This window comes from Homarus americanus, unplaced genomic scaffold (assembly GCF_018991925.1).
Source record: "Homarus americanus isolate GMGI-L3 unplaced genomic scaffold, GMGI_Hamer_2.0 scaffold11022, whole genome shotgun sequence".
In the NCBI taxonomy this organism is placed as follows: Eukaryota; Metazoa; Arthropoda; class Malacostraca; order Decapoda; family Nephropidae; genus Homarus; species Homarus americanus.
Genome location: NW_024737068.1, coordinates 12,397,165 through 12,415,064, shown reverse-complemented (window position 1 = coordinate 12,415,064; position 17,900 = coordinate 12,397,165). Strand labels below are relative to the sequence as shown.

Sequence of the window (17,900 nt, the reverse complement as noted above, 5' to 3'; positions counted from 1 at the left end):
AATACCATGGAACATTTATTGTGCACTTGCGTACAAAATTCCCTGAACACTTTGGCAATACCTGGCATCTGCTTATGGGTCATAATTATATACGATTAATTTATATTTAATGAAAATAACTTAATGCAACACAAATCTAAGAATATACAGTATGTTAAAATTCCGACCCTCCCCACCAAATTATCCTCGTATACTTACATGCCAGAAACTGCTAAATATCCAGAAAATTTTATCTACTACTGTACTTATAAATACTTACAATTACTCTACTCTTGAGCATTTGGAGGAGAGGCTATTTAAAGTGACATACAATAGGTAGTTTTGTGTCATACAGGGGAACAGTATGCACCACAGAGCTGTGTATTTATGGTGATGTGCTGGTGTAGTGTATAGTGATGTATGATGCTGTGTAATGTCGTATGGTGGTGTGTTATAGTGTCGTGTAGTGTCGTGCTATGTTATATAGTATCGTGTAATCTTATGTAGTGTCGTGTAGTGTTTAATAGTGCTGTTTAGTGTTATATAATGTGCTGTAGTGTCGTATAATGTGGTGTAGTGTCTTATAATGTGGTGTAGTGTCGTATAATGTAGTGTAGTGTCATATAGTGTGGCATGTAGTGTCGTATAATGTAGTGTAGTGTCATATAGTGTGGCGCGTGGTGACGTATAATATGGTAGTGTGGTGTAGGAAGTGACCTAGTTACCGGTAAACACCCACATGGCGTTACAGGGATGCGGGTGGTGACTGTATTGTGTATAATGTGTGTTAGTTATTGTTATTGTTGTTATTGTTATTGTTATTATTATTATTATTGTTGTTGTTGTTATTATTATTGTTGTTGTTGTTGTTGCTATTATTATTATTATTATTATTATTATTATTATTATTATTATTATTATTATTATTATTATTATTACAGGGGTATTTTTTAATATCTAATAGAGTATACATACACACAGTCACACACATACTGTATATAGAGAGAATAGTATTATTACATAAATCATTGTGATATTAACGGAATTAATGACATATTCGTATTTATTACAATTGGTGTGTGTTTGGCACTGTACATCGTTACTGTTTGTATTCAGAAAGAGGGAGAGAGAGAGAGAGCACCGTACCTAATTTATTGAAGAGGATATTATTAATGATTTTGACAAAGGTTTCATAATATTCACCACAGCTATAGCTACAGCCATTGACATCGTGCACTATAGTCGGCACTTAGGGCTAACGAAAAGCTTTAGACTAAAACACTGCGTACACTGTCCCTGCCAGTGGCGTGGCACTCCTGTTGTCAGTAAGGTAGAATTCCACTTCTCCAAGGGCCGACTGGCTTAGTCATGGAAGATTTATTTTGCCCCAGACAGGTTTCATAAACACGCTATCACACTAGTCATTCACACTGGTCCACCAAAAGGCGTGAGAGATGGGCGGGCTTACCAGTGTGTTAGAAGTATGAGTTCTGTCTGGTGTGGTGGACGGGAGTCAAACATGGGTGTAGCTCTACAATGATGGGCACATTGGGAGAACTGGTCAACTGGAAATAGTGTATTATATTACTGGAAGGTACTGTGAGCCAGAGGACTGAACAGAGGGAGGAAAGATAAGACGAGAGGAAGATCTATAACAGAAATAGAGTTGACTGAGAAAACTAATGCTAGAATTGTTAGTTAGTTGTAAATACACGTAGACAATATGTCTGAAAACATGGTGACGTCGTCTCATGGTGAGTGATGTTGAGGGTCAGGAATGATTCATTCCTGCCTTCAACGAATGAAGCCATGAAAACGAGGATGGAGGATAGGGTGAGGGAGCTTGTGCAAGGGGAGAGGAACGTCAGAGTGGAGTGCGTGGTGTAGGTTACTGATAGGTGTAGGTTACAAAGTAGCCTTTCCAGGTCATCTTGCTGAAGGCAGAGAACGGTGCAATGGTTATAGAAAAATCGATTATTTTTCTAGTTGTTATGATTATCATTATACATCACCGTCATCATCATTATGACAGTTGAGCAGAATGACTCATTCAACTAAAGTGGAGTCTGGTGTAAGCTCGAGTATTATCATTTAAGGTGCTTCCCTTGATGTTAAGTTGCGCGAGCAGGGACACTGACAGCTCTGACAGCTCTCAACAGTGATGGCGACTCTCTTCCCTTCATCTTGTTAGACTGATGAATATGTGCGTCTCCAGTACACGTGTTGAACCTCACTGGGATCGCTTTCAGGAACATGAGTTATATTTTGTTAACAAGCCATACTGTTCGTCTATTCTCAAGGTTTTGGGGTTTTGTTGATAACAGGGAGTCTTTCCTCAATATGTTTCAGTATTTACATTATTCAACTGGGTCTCAGAACACGCCTCCCAAAGCAGGTACAGTACAGGGTGTCCATAAAGTCCCGTTCTAATTTCAAGCATTATGTGCAAACTGCATAAGATATTGAAATGCATGTTTTTTTTGTTATTTGCTTAGGTAAATTGCATTTCAATATTTTGTGGCATTTGCACGTAATACATGTTTGAAAGCAGAACGGGACTTTATGAACACCCTTCAATACTTGGTATTGCTCTCAGTTTAAACAAAATAGTTGTGTCTTCTATGACAGTCCATGAAGAACACGATTGGCTACCACCCACTTCCAAAACAAATTATTTTCATCCAGAAACTAATCTCAGCTCATGAGTTTAGGGTGAGTGATTGGTGATGATTTTTTTTTTCTTTTTTACACCATTTGTCAGCTTCCTAGTCAGTCGGGCGGGCGATCTGTGCTCTGTTACTACCTTCACTGTACATTGTTACTGCAGGCACAAACTGGTGTACACGGAGAAAACTTGCGAAATTTGGTAAGGTTATACTAGATAAACCTTTCTTACATCCCACCCGGAGATCGAACCCAGGACGCAATAGTGAGATGTAAGCGTTGCTTCCGGTGGATCACGCAACACCACTCGCGGCGGCCACGCACATAACGTTAAATGTAATAATTTTCTTAAATTTATTATGATTTAACTGTAATTGCGTTTCGAGAATAATATTGAATGCTGAACAAATTATTTTTAATGTAATGAATTGTAATTTTTAAATGCACCCTAACCTATATACTGTATGATTGACCAATCTGTTACATGCAAAGTTAATATTTATTACGTTTACCGTCATTCGTAGTACATTTAAGAAATATATTGAATTTATGACTTAGTCATATTCACCTTGCGACCTCCGGCTACACTCGTCGTTGTTGGGTGGACGTGCCCTGAAGTTGTAGTGTCTCTTATAACATTTTGTATCATGCATGGCATTATGAAATAAAGAGTATTATGCTACTGTCTTCAGCGTCCTACTCCATCTCCACACTTAGGTTATGGACTTACGGTGGGCAGTTGGCGGATCATATATTTAGGAATTGAGGGTCACGCTGTTTTTTTTTTTATATATACTAATTGAAGAACACCTTCGTAGAGAATTGGCGGATTTTCGATATCAAAATACGGGACAATTTTTGGGGGGGTGAAATATAAAAACAAATTATTGTCAACTTTTATTTGGAGAATTAAAGGTAACATTTAACATATAAACGAAATAAAAAATGGCGAAAACAGTTACTGTTTATACTTTTTTTTAAGTTACGATAAATTTGGGCTGGGTCTAACTTCTGACATTTTGGCTAAGAGATAATAAAACAATTTTTCCACAAAGATACGCCATTGACATGACCAGTTACGTTTTACCGTAATAAATAAAAGGGTGAACAATATTCCAGCACAAAAACCAAGTAATGTAGTGTATATTGCTTTGTTTAAATATTTGTTAGTTGCAGAAGCTAGCCTATTGCATAGTTACAGGTTCACAGTGCAACACAACTGCTCTCTGACACTGCTAGACACTGTACAGTGTACAGTAGGTGGAGGCGTGCTGCTCCCCGACCCCTGACATGGTAACAAGCGCAGGTTGTGGCTGGGTGACCGAAATAACTCATCAAAAGAGGTGGTTGCAGTGGCAAGCTTGGATAATTTATTGTTTTTAAGTCAGCGAATCAGGGCCAATCCAATACTGGGCAGTTATGCGTCCCGACACACCTTTTCGGGACAACGGGGCGAGGCAATGTAACAAGGGACGCCTGACAACCTTTTCCTCAGGATGAGCGATTAGTCGCTTCAGTGATAAATGTATGAATTGGAAAAGGTGAGCCTTAAAATTTTGAAGGTTCTGTTCACAAAAATATAAAATGGATTTAAAAATGTAATCTGAAGAGGTTTACTAGAAATTGGAGCAGATTTAATGTTTCAGGAAACATTATTCATTCTCTTTGAGGCACTTAGATTGAATAGGTTCACCTTCACTTTTTTTTAGTTTTTCTGACTGGTGAACACGTTGTTTGTCAGCAATAAATTATGTCCGTTCCTGCCTTGGTGTCAGCGCACCATAATACCCACCACGACGTCATATATCATCTGTCTCTGGACATTTGCGTCAGAATATGTGACTGGTCAATTCACACCACGGAGGGTCGAACTTTTGTTGCGTAAATTCTTTAGATCTTTTGTAATATGTAATCAGCAGGTGAACGACGTGTCGTCAGGCACCCCTTGTTAGTTAATCATATCCAGAACTCAATTCATTGTAAGTTTTGTGTGTTTGTTCTGCTGTTATAAACAATTATGTTTTCATCTTGCAGGTATAACCAACCCCAAGGTACCACCCGGCAGCAAGGAAGCCTCCAAGAACTTCAACTTCGACTATTCCTATTGGTCACATAACGTAAGTGTTGCCACAACCCCCACCTCTCTGTCCATTTGTATTACCTCATTAGAATTCTTAATCCAATGTTTATATTGTTTAATCATTATTTAACTCTGAAAAGAAGGAAGTGCCAGGCAACTGGATGCGGAATCTAATGTAAAGACCGGCTACAGTGGTGAATGCTTTAGTGTGAGAGTATCAGGCGAGGTGAGTGACGGGAGTGTTTCTGTGAGTTAAGGTTTATAGAACAAGAGCTCTCAAAGGTTAACTCCTCTCATTTGTTAGTCATTTAACTAAATAAAACAATAATACACGTTACATTAATAAGGAAAGACACCTCGGGTAGTGACGGTCTCCAGAAATCAAAGGTGAGAAGGATAACTATGAAAGAGAAATGGTTTACCTGCTCTCATGTACAGTACAGTACACCTGTCACACGGGCAGTTAAAAGTAAGTAAGGTTTAGTTGTAACCCGAATTGCAAGAACATTTCCTTGGTCCTCTCGGAGTCTGAGCTAACACACACACACACACACACACACACACACACACACACACACACACACACACACACACGTACCTACCTCATATGTAACCTCGTCACATAATCCTCCCCTGTTACATGTGTCCTCGCCTCACTCCACCACTAGCCTGAGGACAACAACGTGTTCTTCAGGGTGCTTATTTTACCACTGTTTATTGGTCCAATCAACACTCATCAACTTTCCTTACTTTAAATTACAATACAATTTTCTCAAAGCAACTTTTCAGTTTATTAATCAGTCGGGCCGTCGGTCAATTCCCTGTTGTGTTCTGGTAGCAAGTTGTGTGTACGTGTGCATGTTCCAGTGTAGTCAAGCTTGAACTCACACTTGGTACTGCCACAACATTCTGTCAGGTTATTCCAAGACTTCATGACTCTTACTACTAGAACATGGGGAGTATGTATTCCCATGTATCTACTGGTGGAATATGTATGCCATGTATATACTGGTAGAAAATGTATGCTCATGTATATACTGGTGGAGAATGTATGCCCATTTATATACTGGTGGAGGATATGTATGCCCATATATATACTGGTGAAGGATATGTATGCCTATGTATATACTGGTGAAGGATATGTATGCCTATGTATATGCTGGTGGAGGATATGTATGCCCATATATATACTGTATGTATTGGTGGAGGATATGTATGCCCATGTATATACTGATGGAGGCTATGTATGCTCATGTATATACTGGTGGAGGATATATATGCCCATATATATACTGGTGGGGGATATGTATGCCCATGTATATACTGTATGTATTGGTGGAAGATATGTATGCCCATGTATATATTGATGGAGGATATGTATGCTCATGTATATACTGGTGGAGGATATATATGCCCATGTATATACTGGTGGGGGATATGTATGCCCATGTATATACTGTATGTATTGGTGGAAGATATGTATGCCCATGTATATACCCATGATATACTGGGGAGGATATGTATGCCCATGTATATACTGTATGTATTGGTGGAAGATATGTATGCTCATGTATATACTGATGGAGGATATGTATGCCCATGTATATATTGATGGAGGATATGTATGCTCATGTATATACTGGTGGAGGATATGTATGCCCTTGTATATATTGATGGAGGATATGTATGCTCATGTATATACTGGTGGAGGATATGTATGCCCATGTATTACTGATGGAGGATATGTATGCTTATGTATATACTGGTGGAGGATATGTATGCCCATGTATATACTGTATGTATTGGTGGAAGATATGTATGCTCATGTATATACTGATGGAGGATATGTATGCCCATGTATATACTGGTTGGGGATATGTATGCCCATGTATATACTGTATGTATTGGTGGAAGATATGTATGATCATGAATATACTGATGGAGGATATGTATGCCCATGTATATACTGGTTGGGGATATGTATGCCCATGTATATACTGTATGTATTGGTGGAAGATATGTATGCCCTTGTATATACTGGTGGAGGATATGTATGCCCATGTATATACTGATGGAGGATATGTATGCCCATGTATATACTGTATGTATTGGTGGAAGATATGTATGCCCATGTACATACTGATGGAGGATATGTATGCCCATGTATATACTGTATGTATTGTGGAAGATATGTATGCCCATGTATATACTTATGGAGGATATATGCCCATGTATATACTGGTTGGGGATATATGCCCATGTATATACTGTATGTATTGTTGGAAGATATGTATGCCCCTGTATATACTGGTGGAGGATATGTATGCCCATGTATATACTGATGGAGGATATGTATGCCCATGTATATACTGTATGTATTGGAGGAAGATATGTATGCCCATGTATATACTGATGGAGGATATGTATGCCCATGTATATACTGGTTGGGGATATGTATGCCCATGTATATACTGTATGTATTGGTGGAAGATATGTATGCCCGTGTATATACTGGTGGAGGATATATGCCCGTATATACTCGCCGATGGAGGATATATGTCCATGTATATACTGGTTGGGGATATGTATGCCCATGTATATACTGTACATGTACAGGAAGATATGAATGCTCATGTATAATTCTGATGGAGGATATGCGCCCATGTATATACTGTATGTATTGGTGGAAGATATGTATGCCCATGTATATACTGCTGATGGAGGCTATGTGTATGCCCATGTATATAATTGGTTGTGATATGTATGCCCATGTATATACTGTATGCTGGTGGAAGATATGTATGCCTCGTGTATATACTGGTGGGGGATATGTATGCCCATTTATATACTGGTGGGGGATATGTATGCCCATGTATATACTGGTGGGGGATATGTATGCCCATGTATATACTGGTGGGGGATATGTATGCCTATGTATATACTGGTGGAGGATATGTATGCCCGTGTATATACTGGTGGGGGATATGTATGCCCATTTATATACTGGTGGGGGATATGTATGCTCATGTATATACTGGTGGAGGGTATGTATGCCCATGTATATACTGATGGAGGATATGTATGCTCATGTATATACTGGTGGAGGATATGTATGCCCATGTATATACTCATGGAATATGTATGGTGTGAGACAGTGAGACGTCAGTGTGTAAAGGAGGAGGTGGGTGACGGAGGCGCAGTACAAGGGAGGTGGGCGGCGGCCACAGCGATTGACGTCACGGAATCGTCTCCCAAGCCAGGTCACCCCCCCCTCCCCCCAACCATCGTCTTATCCCCTCTCCCCCCACCCTCACTCTCTCACTTTCCTCCCTCTAGCTCTAACCTACCAGGATATTTCAGTCTATTTTTAAATCTCGGAGAACTCGCAGTTGGCGGGATGGACGTATGTCAGGTCTTAAGTTCTGAGGTAGCGTGGGAGATGGTGTGTGTGTGTGTGTGTGTGTGTGTGTGTGTGTTAATGGCCCTGGGAGGCTACTGTGGAAGTGACGTGACGTTTAATTACCTTCGTGGCGCTGCCAAAGGACGTTCCCCCACATTACGTACCTGTGTGTGTGTGTGTGTGTGTGTGTGTGTGTGTGTGTGTGTGTGTGTGTGTGTGTGTGTGTCATTTGCTTGACACTATTGTGCGCACGAACTATTAGATAAGTATGTGGCCTTGGTTACTAATAGTTACCAAGCATTTTGTCCAACCCTATAACTTCCTTAGTATAATCATTAAGCCCCTTCACCTACCATAAAAACCCCTTAAGGTAATTTTTAAAACCCACAAACCAGCCTTAAATTTCCTATTTAATTACGAAACATGTTCACCCCTATCACCCTTAAGTGAAGTATATTGGACACGACCTAGTTTACAGAGTTCAGTCCTTACAACCAAGAAAGTCTTCAGACATAAGACTCCTACAGTTTTGCACTATACTGTAAGATTAACATTTAAGGCTTAAGGATTTAATTAGGAAAAATACAGGTATATTCCACAAACTGTTTTAGATATATTGACGTATAGAGGGAAGGAGAAAAGGGGACAGGAAGAGGGGTGAAGGCAAGAAGAGAAGGCGGTGAGGGAGGGAAGAGGATGGAGGGATCTCGGTGAGAAGAGGAAGAGAAGGGGCAGCAGTAAGAGAAGGAAGAGGGGCAGCAGTAAGAGAAGCAAGAGGAGGGGCAGCAGTAAGAGAAGCAGTAAGAGAAGGAAGGAGGGCAGCAGTAAGAGAAGGAAGAGGAGGGGCAGCAGTAGAGAAGAGAGGAAGGGGCAGCAGTAAGAGAAGAGAGGGCAGCAGTAAGAAGAGAGAGGAGGAACTGACAGTAAGAGAGGAAGAGGAGGGCAGCAGTAAGAAGGAAGAGGAGGGAGCAGCAGTAAGAGAAAGAAGAGGAGGGGCAGCACTAAGTGAAGAAGGAAGAGAGGGGCAGCAATGAGAAAGGAAAGAGGAGGGCAGCAATGAAAAGGAAGAGGGAGGGGCAGCAGTAAGAAGGAAGAGGAGGGGCAGCAGTAAGAGAAGGAAGAGGAGGGGCAGCAGTAAAGAGAGAAGGAAGGAGGGCAGCACTAAGTGAAGAAGAGGAGGGGCAGCAGTAAGAGAAGTAAGAAGGAGGGCAGCAGTAAGAGAAGCAAGAGGAGGGGCCTTAGTAAGAGAAGGAAGGAGGGCAGCAGTAAGAAGAAGGAGAGGAGGGCAGCAGTAAGAGAAGCAGAGGAGGGGCAGCAGTAAGAAGGAAGAGGGGCAGCAGTAAGAGAAGGAAGAGGAGGGCAGCAGTAAGAGAAGGAAGAGGAGGGAGCAGCAATGCCAAGAAGGAAGAGGAGAGGGCAGCAGTAAGAGAAGGAAGAAGGAGAACCAGCAGTAAGAAGAAAGGAAGGGAGGGGCAGCAGTAAGTGAAGGAAGGAGGAGGAGGCAGCACTAAGTGAAGGAAGAGGAGGGCAGCACAAAAAGAAAGAAAGAGGAGGGGCAGCAGTAAGAAGGAAAGGAAGAGGAGGGCAGCAGTAAGAGAAAGAGGAGGGCAGCAGTAAGAGAAAGGAAGGAGGGGCAGCACTAAGTGAAGGAAGGAGGAGGGCAGCCACTAAAAAGAAAGAAAGAGGAGGGCAGCAGTCAGAGAGAAGAAAGAGGAGGGGCGCAGTGGTGAGGGAAAGGGGAAAAGTAGGGCCAGCAGTAAGGGAAGGAGGAAGAGGGGCATCATTGAGGGCAGGAATAGGAGGAGGGGTAGCAGTGAGGGAGGGAGGGAGGGAGGGAGGGAGGCGACTCACGGGTGAGATAACGAAGAGGGACAGAGTAATTTCACGAGGAAACGGTTGTCAACGCCAGCGAGGGTAGGAGGTAATACTGCTGCCAATATTTTGATCTTGGACCCCCTCACACACACACCCACACACACACACACACACTATTTTGATCTTGACCCCCCCACACACACACACACACACTATTTTGATCTTGACCCTCTCCCCACACACACACACACTATTTTGATCTTGGACTCCGTCTCCCTCACACACACACACTATTTTGATCTTGGACCCCTCTCCCTCGCACACACACACACACACACACACACTATTTTGATCTTGGACCCCCCTCACACACACACACACTGTTTTGATCTTGGACCCCCCCTCACACACACTAACTAGCCCTATTTGGATGGATCGCTATGAAACTTGGTTGATATTATATCATTAACACAAAAAGATGTGCATGGGGTCATGGGGTCAAATTTCAAGGTCACCAAAGCTCACAAACTGGTTGGGTGACCTTCCGCAATTCTCTCTCTCTCTCTCTTCTTCTGTATGTTTTTTACACTTCTTTTACGTACGCAACATTCCCCAAACCACATACACAGGCCTCGTCATTTCCTGTATTGATATTTCACGTCATTCCTTCGCGTTGTCGTTGTTACTACTGGTTGCCATTCATCCACAACTTTCTTCCCTGGACCTTTCTCCGACTCGGGAAATAATTTATTACTAAAAAAAAAGCTTAAAGCGACTTTAAGAACTCTTCTACTCCATGACCGTTCACAGCCTCCCGCAGTGTCTAGTTCTTGGAAGCCTTGTTCAATACCAAGTAATTCTTATCTATGTTTACCCGAAGAGGATTAATCCGCAATTCCTCCTCATTTTGCGTCGACACATTTTTTTCACATCTTTTAATTTTGTTTATATTTCATTCCTACTTTCCCTTTGAATATAATATTTTTTGTTTTACATGTTAAATTTTGGGTGGCCAGTGTGTGGATCATTAGAATATTGTGATGCTACATTTACTGCAGTAGTCGCAGTACCCGTATATTGGGGGGGGGGGGGAAGCACCAGGATTGGTTGATTTGGTTGAACATATGTGGATTCATATTAAAGTTGAACACATCTCAGATTTGTACTCTAATGTGGTTAGACTGACATATAAAAGTGGCCATAGTAGTTGCGACAGAAATGCACTGATTGAATGGCCATTAGTGTCATTGCAGTTGTAATTCAGTTTTAAGCTCTTCAATAACAGTTTTTGTCTGTTACAAACCATCCTTACGCCAAGTAGGTGTGTCTCATATTTTTTTTTAATGTATGATGTTGTTTTCTAAGGTAAATTATAATAAGTTTTAGATGTTGACCCAGTATATGTTGTTTGACCACATGACCATGAACCTTGAATTACTCAATTGGTCCACAAAGATTTGTCACATAAGCAATATTTTATTCACAGCTTATATGTTTCCGTGTTTGTAGATCATGTTATTTGATGGCGACCATGATCCACAATTCAACGAAGATTTTGAAAATGGAAATTTTTTGTGCAAAAGTCTGATCAGGTGTTCAGGCTGATTGCATTAGACCATAGCCACGAACAAGAAAACAAAGCTATCAAAGCTGACGGAGGTGCTGTGGGTCTCACGGAGAATCCATCAGCTCCTAGGAAGTAGATGATTGTTGGCCCGGAAGCGATTTTTTTATTCCTGAGGGTTCCGTCATTTTGAACAAGCGGCATCGTCTCAGTGCTTGAAGTGCGGCAACCACTGTACAATAAGCTGATGGCAGCAAGAATTCGTTCTATCTTGGCCGTGCTGACTAGGTTAGGTTAGGTTATTATTTGTTTGTATTGGTATCTATTACGTTAGGATATGCAATATTAAGCCAAGCATGAATGATCGTCTCTTATTCTCACTTTCTTACGGGGTGTACAGTACAGTGGTGCCGCGCTTCAAACACTGTGACGGTGCCGCTTGTTGAAAATGACAGAAGCCCTAAGGAAACAAAATCACGCGGCTCGGAATTGGCAAAGATTTTGAAAGAATTTGAATCAAGGTGCTTGTGCTCAAGAAATGATGACATACGCCACCATGAACGGATGTCATCATTTCAGAAGTCATTTGCCAAAGATGTGAAGGACCCTGTTATGTTCATGGAAGAAATGGGCAGCCCACTTAAAAGAGTCAGCAGAATTGTACAATATAGCCACAAAAGGCATGGGCCCTCGTCTTCAGTGAACTCCATGAACCACGCTCAAAAGTTAGGCCAGATCTCTGTATGATGATGCATAGGTAGAGGAGCGACTACAGCTATGCACAAAACTAATGACTAACGTTATTAAAAAAAATATATATTACTATCCATTGCCTCCAGACAACTGTGGTAGCCGGTCTCAACCTAAACTTAAAGCCCTAGCCTAAAGAGTGATTGCAAACTATTAGCTTTACATTGCATGTTGTTACACCAATTATTTCATAATGTATGTGGCCGTATATACAGTATACCAGACATATGCATATACCAGACATAATGTAAGCCAAGTAATTTAAATAACTTAACGAATGCGTGAGGGTGCCTGAACTACAGTAGGTAACTTATCCTGTAAGATAGTTCGGTACAGTAGTTCAGCGGTGTCGGCCGCAGCAGCTTACACCGCCGTTTAGTTTTGGTTGGTTGGTTGAAGGAAGAAAAATCAGTCGGCTTTTTCACCAATCTGGGGATGAAACGAACGTTATCTACAGCTACCCCCCTCCCCCTCTGCCAGCTTGATCTTTCATAATAACGAAGATGAAAGTGAAATTAATTTTGGAAGGAACTGACCAAATTCAGTGCCAATATCAACCATCCCAGAAATATGGATGCGTGGTTATTAACAAAGTATACAGTGATCAAAATTAACCTGAGAACTACCCCTTTGCCAGCTAAATAGGATTATAGTTAGGAACTTCAGCATGTGAGGTGAGTGAATTAATGAAGGAATTAATAGGTTTGGAACTTGGAAAAACTTGGCTTGTAAGATGATGGATTTATGAATGAATAGGATATCAATTAATTAATATTTGTAAGTGTGCTCATAATATTAATAACGTGAATAGCAAATGACTAAATTTAATTATTCCAGAACAAACCTTCCGCCACCAGTACTGTGCCTCGCAAATCAATTCCACCAACCCTGTCTTGGGAATTTCAATTTGCATTACTCAAATACGTATTTAAATACAATTTGTATTTAAATACAGTATTTTTAAAAACATTTTAGTGAGTAAATACGTATTTAGATACATCTTCAGATGTACATTATTTAGTATTTATAAACACTTTCATTTTAAATGTATTTGTAAATACATTATACAATTACAGTATACATTGAGCTGGCTGATATGTTATAAAAATTTTGCGAAACCTTTTCAATGAATTACCGAAATTCCCTGTCAGATATGGCAGCATTAGTTAGTAGTCTGCTAACTTGGAAAACAAATGAACATTGGTGACATATTTGGATTTTTACATCACTCCTTGAAATATTCGGAATAATTCCGAATTTTCTAAATACGACAATTTTTACATCAAACACTATATAAACACTTCCATTGTTGCAAAAAGCGTTCGTGGCAGGCTAGAGGTCCTCAGACAACGATGAGTATTTTAACTTTGACAGTTCATCACAGAAATTCACAGCATAAACCCCAGAAATGATGGTACTACCATACCTAAACGACCCAGACAACAAATCAACAAGTTTTCACAAGCATTCCTTAATTTCTGATAAACTTTTGTATGTTGCCTTTGTCATCACCAGTTGGACAACTTGTTTTCCTTTGCTGGGCTGATTCACTCACCTACTGTATATACTGTAGGAGAGGGAGGTTGTCCGTCAAGCTTTTTGAGAAGCTGGTGCTGATGGAGACCAATACGGCAAAGAAAATTTAGTAAAGTCGGCAATATGTCAATACCCCTACCCCCTGAGATATGCAGTTACCATCGGTATGGCCAATGGTCAGCTTACGGATAAGTAAGTAATAAAAAAAATGGAAAAGCAGTAACTGGTGGCTGGAGGGTATGCACATTTGTTTTAAAAGGTTTGGAACTAGATTCATATATAATTTCAGAAATATATTTGAATTGTATTTGACAGGTATATTTAAATACAATATGGAAGTATTGTATTTAGTATTTAAATACATTCGTACAACCTGTGATGTATTTTGTATTTTATTACAATTTTACAAGAGTAATGTATTTATGCCAATCTCTGCCATTCTGATACCATTAAAGTTCCATTGGGGAACGGGAAAGCTGTCACTTAAAATTAGAGGATATATTTCCATCGACTTACTGCCGAATGCTGCAAATTTGGGGAATGATATTTCTCTCTAATGGTAATTTTCAGGTACATAATGTTTAGGGAATGAATTACAATTCAATATTTCTGTGATCGACATACTGGAATGTAATTCTAGTCTCATGTACGTGTTATCGTCTGGGATTGTGAGTTAACGCCATCAGCTGTGCTCCCTCCTGCCCCTCCCCACCTTCTACCCTCGTGACCTACTTTCCCTCCTAGTGCAAGGTCACGCCGCACGCCGCCTGCTGCCGGCCTTCCCTCACACAAACCATCAGCAAAGGTTATGTACAGTACCTCTAGGTTTGGTTAAGTTGAATGGAACAAATTTTGTAAACGTTTTCACAATATCCAAACACTTCACGATGGTGCTCAACATATGTTTTCATTTTTTTCGGATTAAAACACCCTTTTTTTATATCGGGGACTTAGTAAATAATCATTTTCTTTTCGGAGTATAATTATATTTGAGGATTTATTTATGTTATGTGGGGGTTTATCACACATTCATAGGGTAGATTAAGTAAGATTTGGGGGTAAATATTCAGTCTTACTGTTAATTCTTGTGTACATAAGTGCGTTTGGTATTGTAGGTCAGCTTGAATAATGTTTTTTTTTTCTTTTTAGGGTACATATATTTGGGCTGTTTATTATCTATTGTGGTGTTTGGCAGGCAGATAAAAATGAACGACTGGTTGAGCGGTTTGTTCAGCTGGGTGTGCCGTTTGTTGTGAGTGCCAAAGCGGGTGAGTATTGATCCCAACACTCACTACTCTAGGGCCACCCGTCGTCGTCTCCATCCTCTCTCTGAGCACTACTGTAGTTTCGTTTTCTGTGTATTATGGTCTTTATCATTATTTATTAAGCATATAATTTGGATCTTTTCGGTTTAACGAACTGCAACTATTTTTAATGAAACATATTAATCTGACAAAGTTTTACAATGAAATTTCGAAAATCTCAAATTTTTGGACACCTTTGAAAACCTTACCTAGCCTATAAAAAGGTTAAAATTCGCTTTCGAAAACACCGTTATCATATATTAAACATCGAAAACACAAATAAGGTAAGCTTTTTTTTATAATTTTAGGACTTTTATAGGTTAGGTAAGTTTTTTGTGTGCGTGTTTTAACTCCACATTTCCTCTATTTCAAAATCCTGCCCATACGCCATGATTATCTCCTTAACAGCTCGCTCATACCTCTACATTCAGAACTCTAAATATTTCGTTTTTATTTTTATTTTTTTTAGTACTTTCTACTAATTTGTATTTTTTTTTAGACATTTTCGAAATTAGAATGTAAAACTACATAAGATTAATGTGTTTTTATTAATAAAATGCGGATCATCATATCTCTTGAGGGATATTTGCTGAAGTTGTAAGTCACCAAGAGACTGGATACTATGATTAGAACCAGGCTCCTCATCCTGATCCTGGAATCCACTGAAATCAGACTGAGTAGATAGAGGTTTTTGTAGACTTTCTACTGCCCCACTGTCTGGAGGGTCCAATAACTTATTTTTCTTAGCAGAAGCAGTCTTGTCTAAGTGGGGATTAAGTCTTTTACCTAACACCAATAATCCTACACTTTTTGCCAACTTGGGATCTTTCCATTGTTGTACATTAAAAAATTTACTCTTCAAGGCCTTATTCCACCTATTTTTAATTTGTAATTGCAATAAATCTTTCTTATCACCTGTAGCTTGATGAAATTGAAAAATTTGATTATAAACTGCACAATCCATTGGTGAAAATAGTTTATTTGAGATACAGCTGCCATGAATTATGCAAGCCACATGAGGATCTATCTTAGTAATCCAAGTCGCTTTACATTTGTTATAATTATATGTAGTATGGCCCCCTTGGGTCTTGGGTGAAAATACTATTACTGAATTCAAATTCTCTACTGACAGACAATTCCTTGAATGTAGTGCCTGAGCTGAACTTTCTAGTCCTTGTAGCTCATCACTCAATAGTATCTCCTCAGGGACAGTTCCATAGTCTCCTCCATTATCCATAGGCCCGGACTCCTGACCTTCATCCTCCAGTTGCTCATCACTCACCTGAACTAGGAGGATACCATGAGTCACATTATATCATTATAACATAAAATAATAATAATAATAATTAATAAGGGAGAAAGCATTTTCTCCCAAACTTAATCAATCTGACTCATAAATGTTATATTATTCATAAGTTAATGCATTAAGATCTCTTATTGCTATACAAGTCACTCATATGACAGATATAAACAATAACTCACTATTTAGTAACTGTCTCCCACTCTTATATCAAACTATCCCTTAGCTCAATGGAACTTATTTATTTAAATTTGTTTTTATAAAATAATTTCATTCAGAACATTTATTGAGAGGGATCATCAAGATCTTTTTTTGTTGCCAATCAGGGGCACAGACATTATCCCCCTAGTAAACACTTTAAGGGAAAATTCCTACGTGCGCACTATCACCCGGCAGGGTTGACAGTGGCAGCAACGTTCACTGTTACTCTAGCATTATTTATTGGGTTGAGAATTCCACCCTGAATTGGTCTCATATAACCCATAGAAGGTGCAAAGTCCATTTCAACATAACTCTAGATTGCTAGGAAGACCGGAAGGTCAATATTCCGGAAGGAACGCTAAGTCTAGCAGCCTCGCTAAAGTTCGCCTGGAAAGGCTGAACCCGCTACTGAGGACATCAAAAAATAAAGTTATGAAGAGACAAACTCAACTCTGGTTTTTTGCTGAGAACAAATAGAAACCCAAGGGCGGAAGCCCAAAGGTTTTTGTGAACGAACATAAGAGTAGGGAGAGAGATTTCATGGTATTCATATTAGCACGTGAATAATTGGGACAAAGAGATCGTAAACAATATACCGGTACATATATATGTCTATATAAATAGATATATTCACATATTTTCTTTTAGTGAAGACGAGCCCGGGAGGGCGCAGCAACATTCACTGAGTGACTTAAAGGCAAGGGATAGTCGCAACGATCTAAACTACTCACAAAGAAAATGTGTTTTGGTCGCCATGCTGACCAAAAGTCGTATAAGAATATGTCCCAAATACAATAAATGAGAGACATAACAAAATAAAAGTCACTCTACTTCATCACTGTGCTAAGTACAAGTACCGTATATAATATCCTTGCGGTGGTGAGTATTTCAGCAATTAGAACACAAATTCGCGGAGCTTCCCTTTGTGTGTATTATAGCTGAAGCGCCAGACAAGAGATGAGGTTCGTGATGCGTATAGTGGGGGGTGAAGGAGGGGGTTTGAGAATTGCAATTAAATGCCAGGTAGCGACGTGTCCTCCTAATATTACTTAAGTAATTATTAGATGTTTTAATTGCCTGTACAGTCAGTTCTGCTATAATGCGATAGTTGTGTTCTTGTAAAATATCGTGTTATAGAAAATCGCGTAATAGAAATAACAGGACTTATGGAGAAAATAGGGTTAGGTGCAGATTACTACTCGAAATCGAAAAAAGATTAGTAGTTAGCCTAACACAAAGGATAGCACAGTCTAAATAAATGTTACATTCATATCTAATAATGAAATCATACAGTAAATGTAACACTT

At 39.7% G+C, this 17,900-nt stretch overlaps 1 protein-coding gene across 16 annotated transcripts in view; it reads left to right on the top strand.

Moving 5' to 3' along the window:
• The window catches only part of LOC121872966 (kinesin-like protein unc-104), a 193,531-nt gene that overhangs the window by 51,873 nt on the left and 123,758 nt on the right, over window positions 1-17,900 (top strand). For all 16 annotated transcript variants that reach the window (XR_006090185.1, XM_042376121.1, XM_042376133.1 and 13 more), the window contains exon 3: window positions 4,678-4,760. Coding sequence is in view for 15 of the 16 variants with exons in the window: in XM_042376121.1 (XP_042232055.1) it covers window positions 4,678-4,760 (83 nt within the window). In the remaining variant the exon portion in view is untranslated. The remainder of the gene's footprint in view (window positions 1-4,677; window positions 4,761-17,900) is intronic.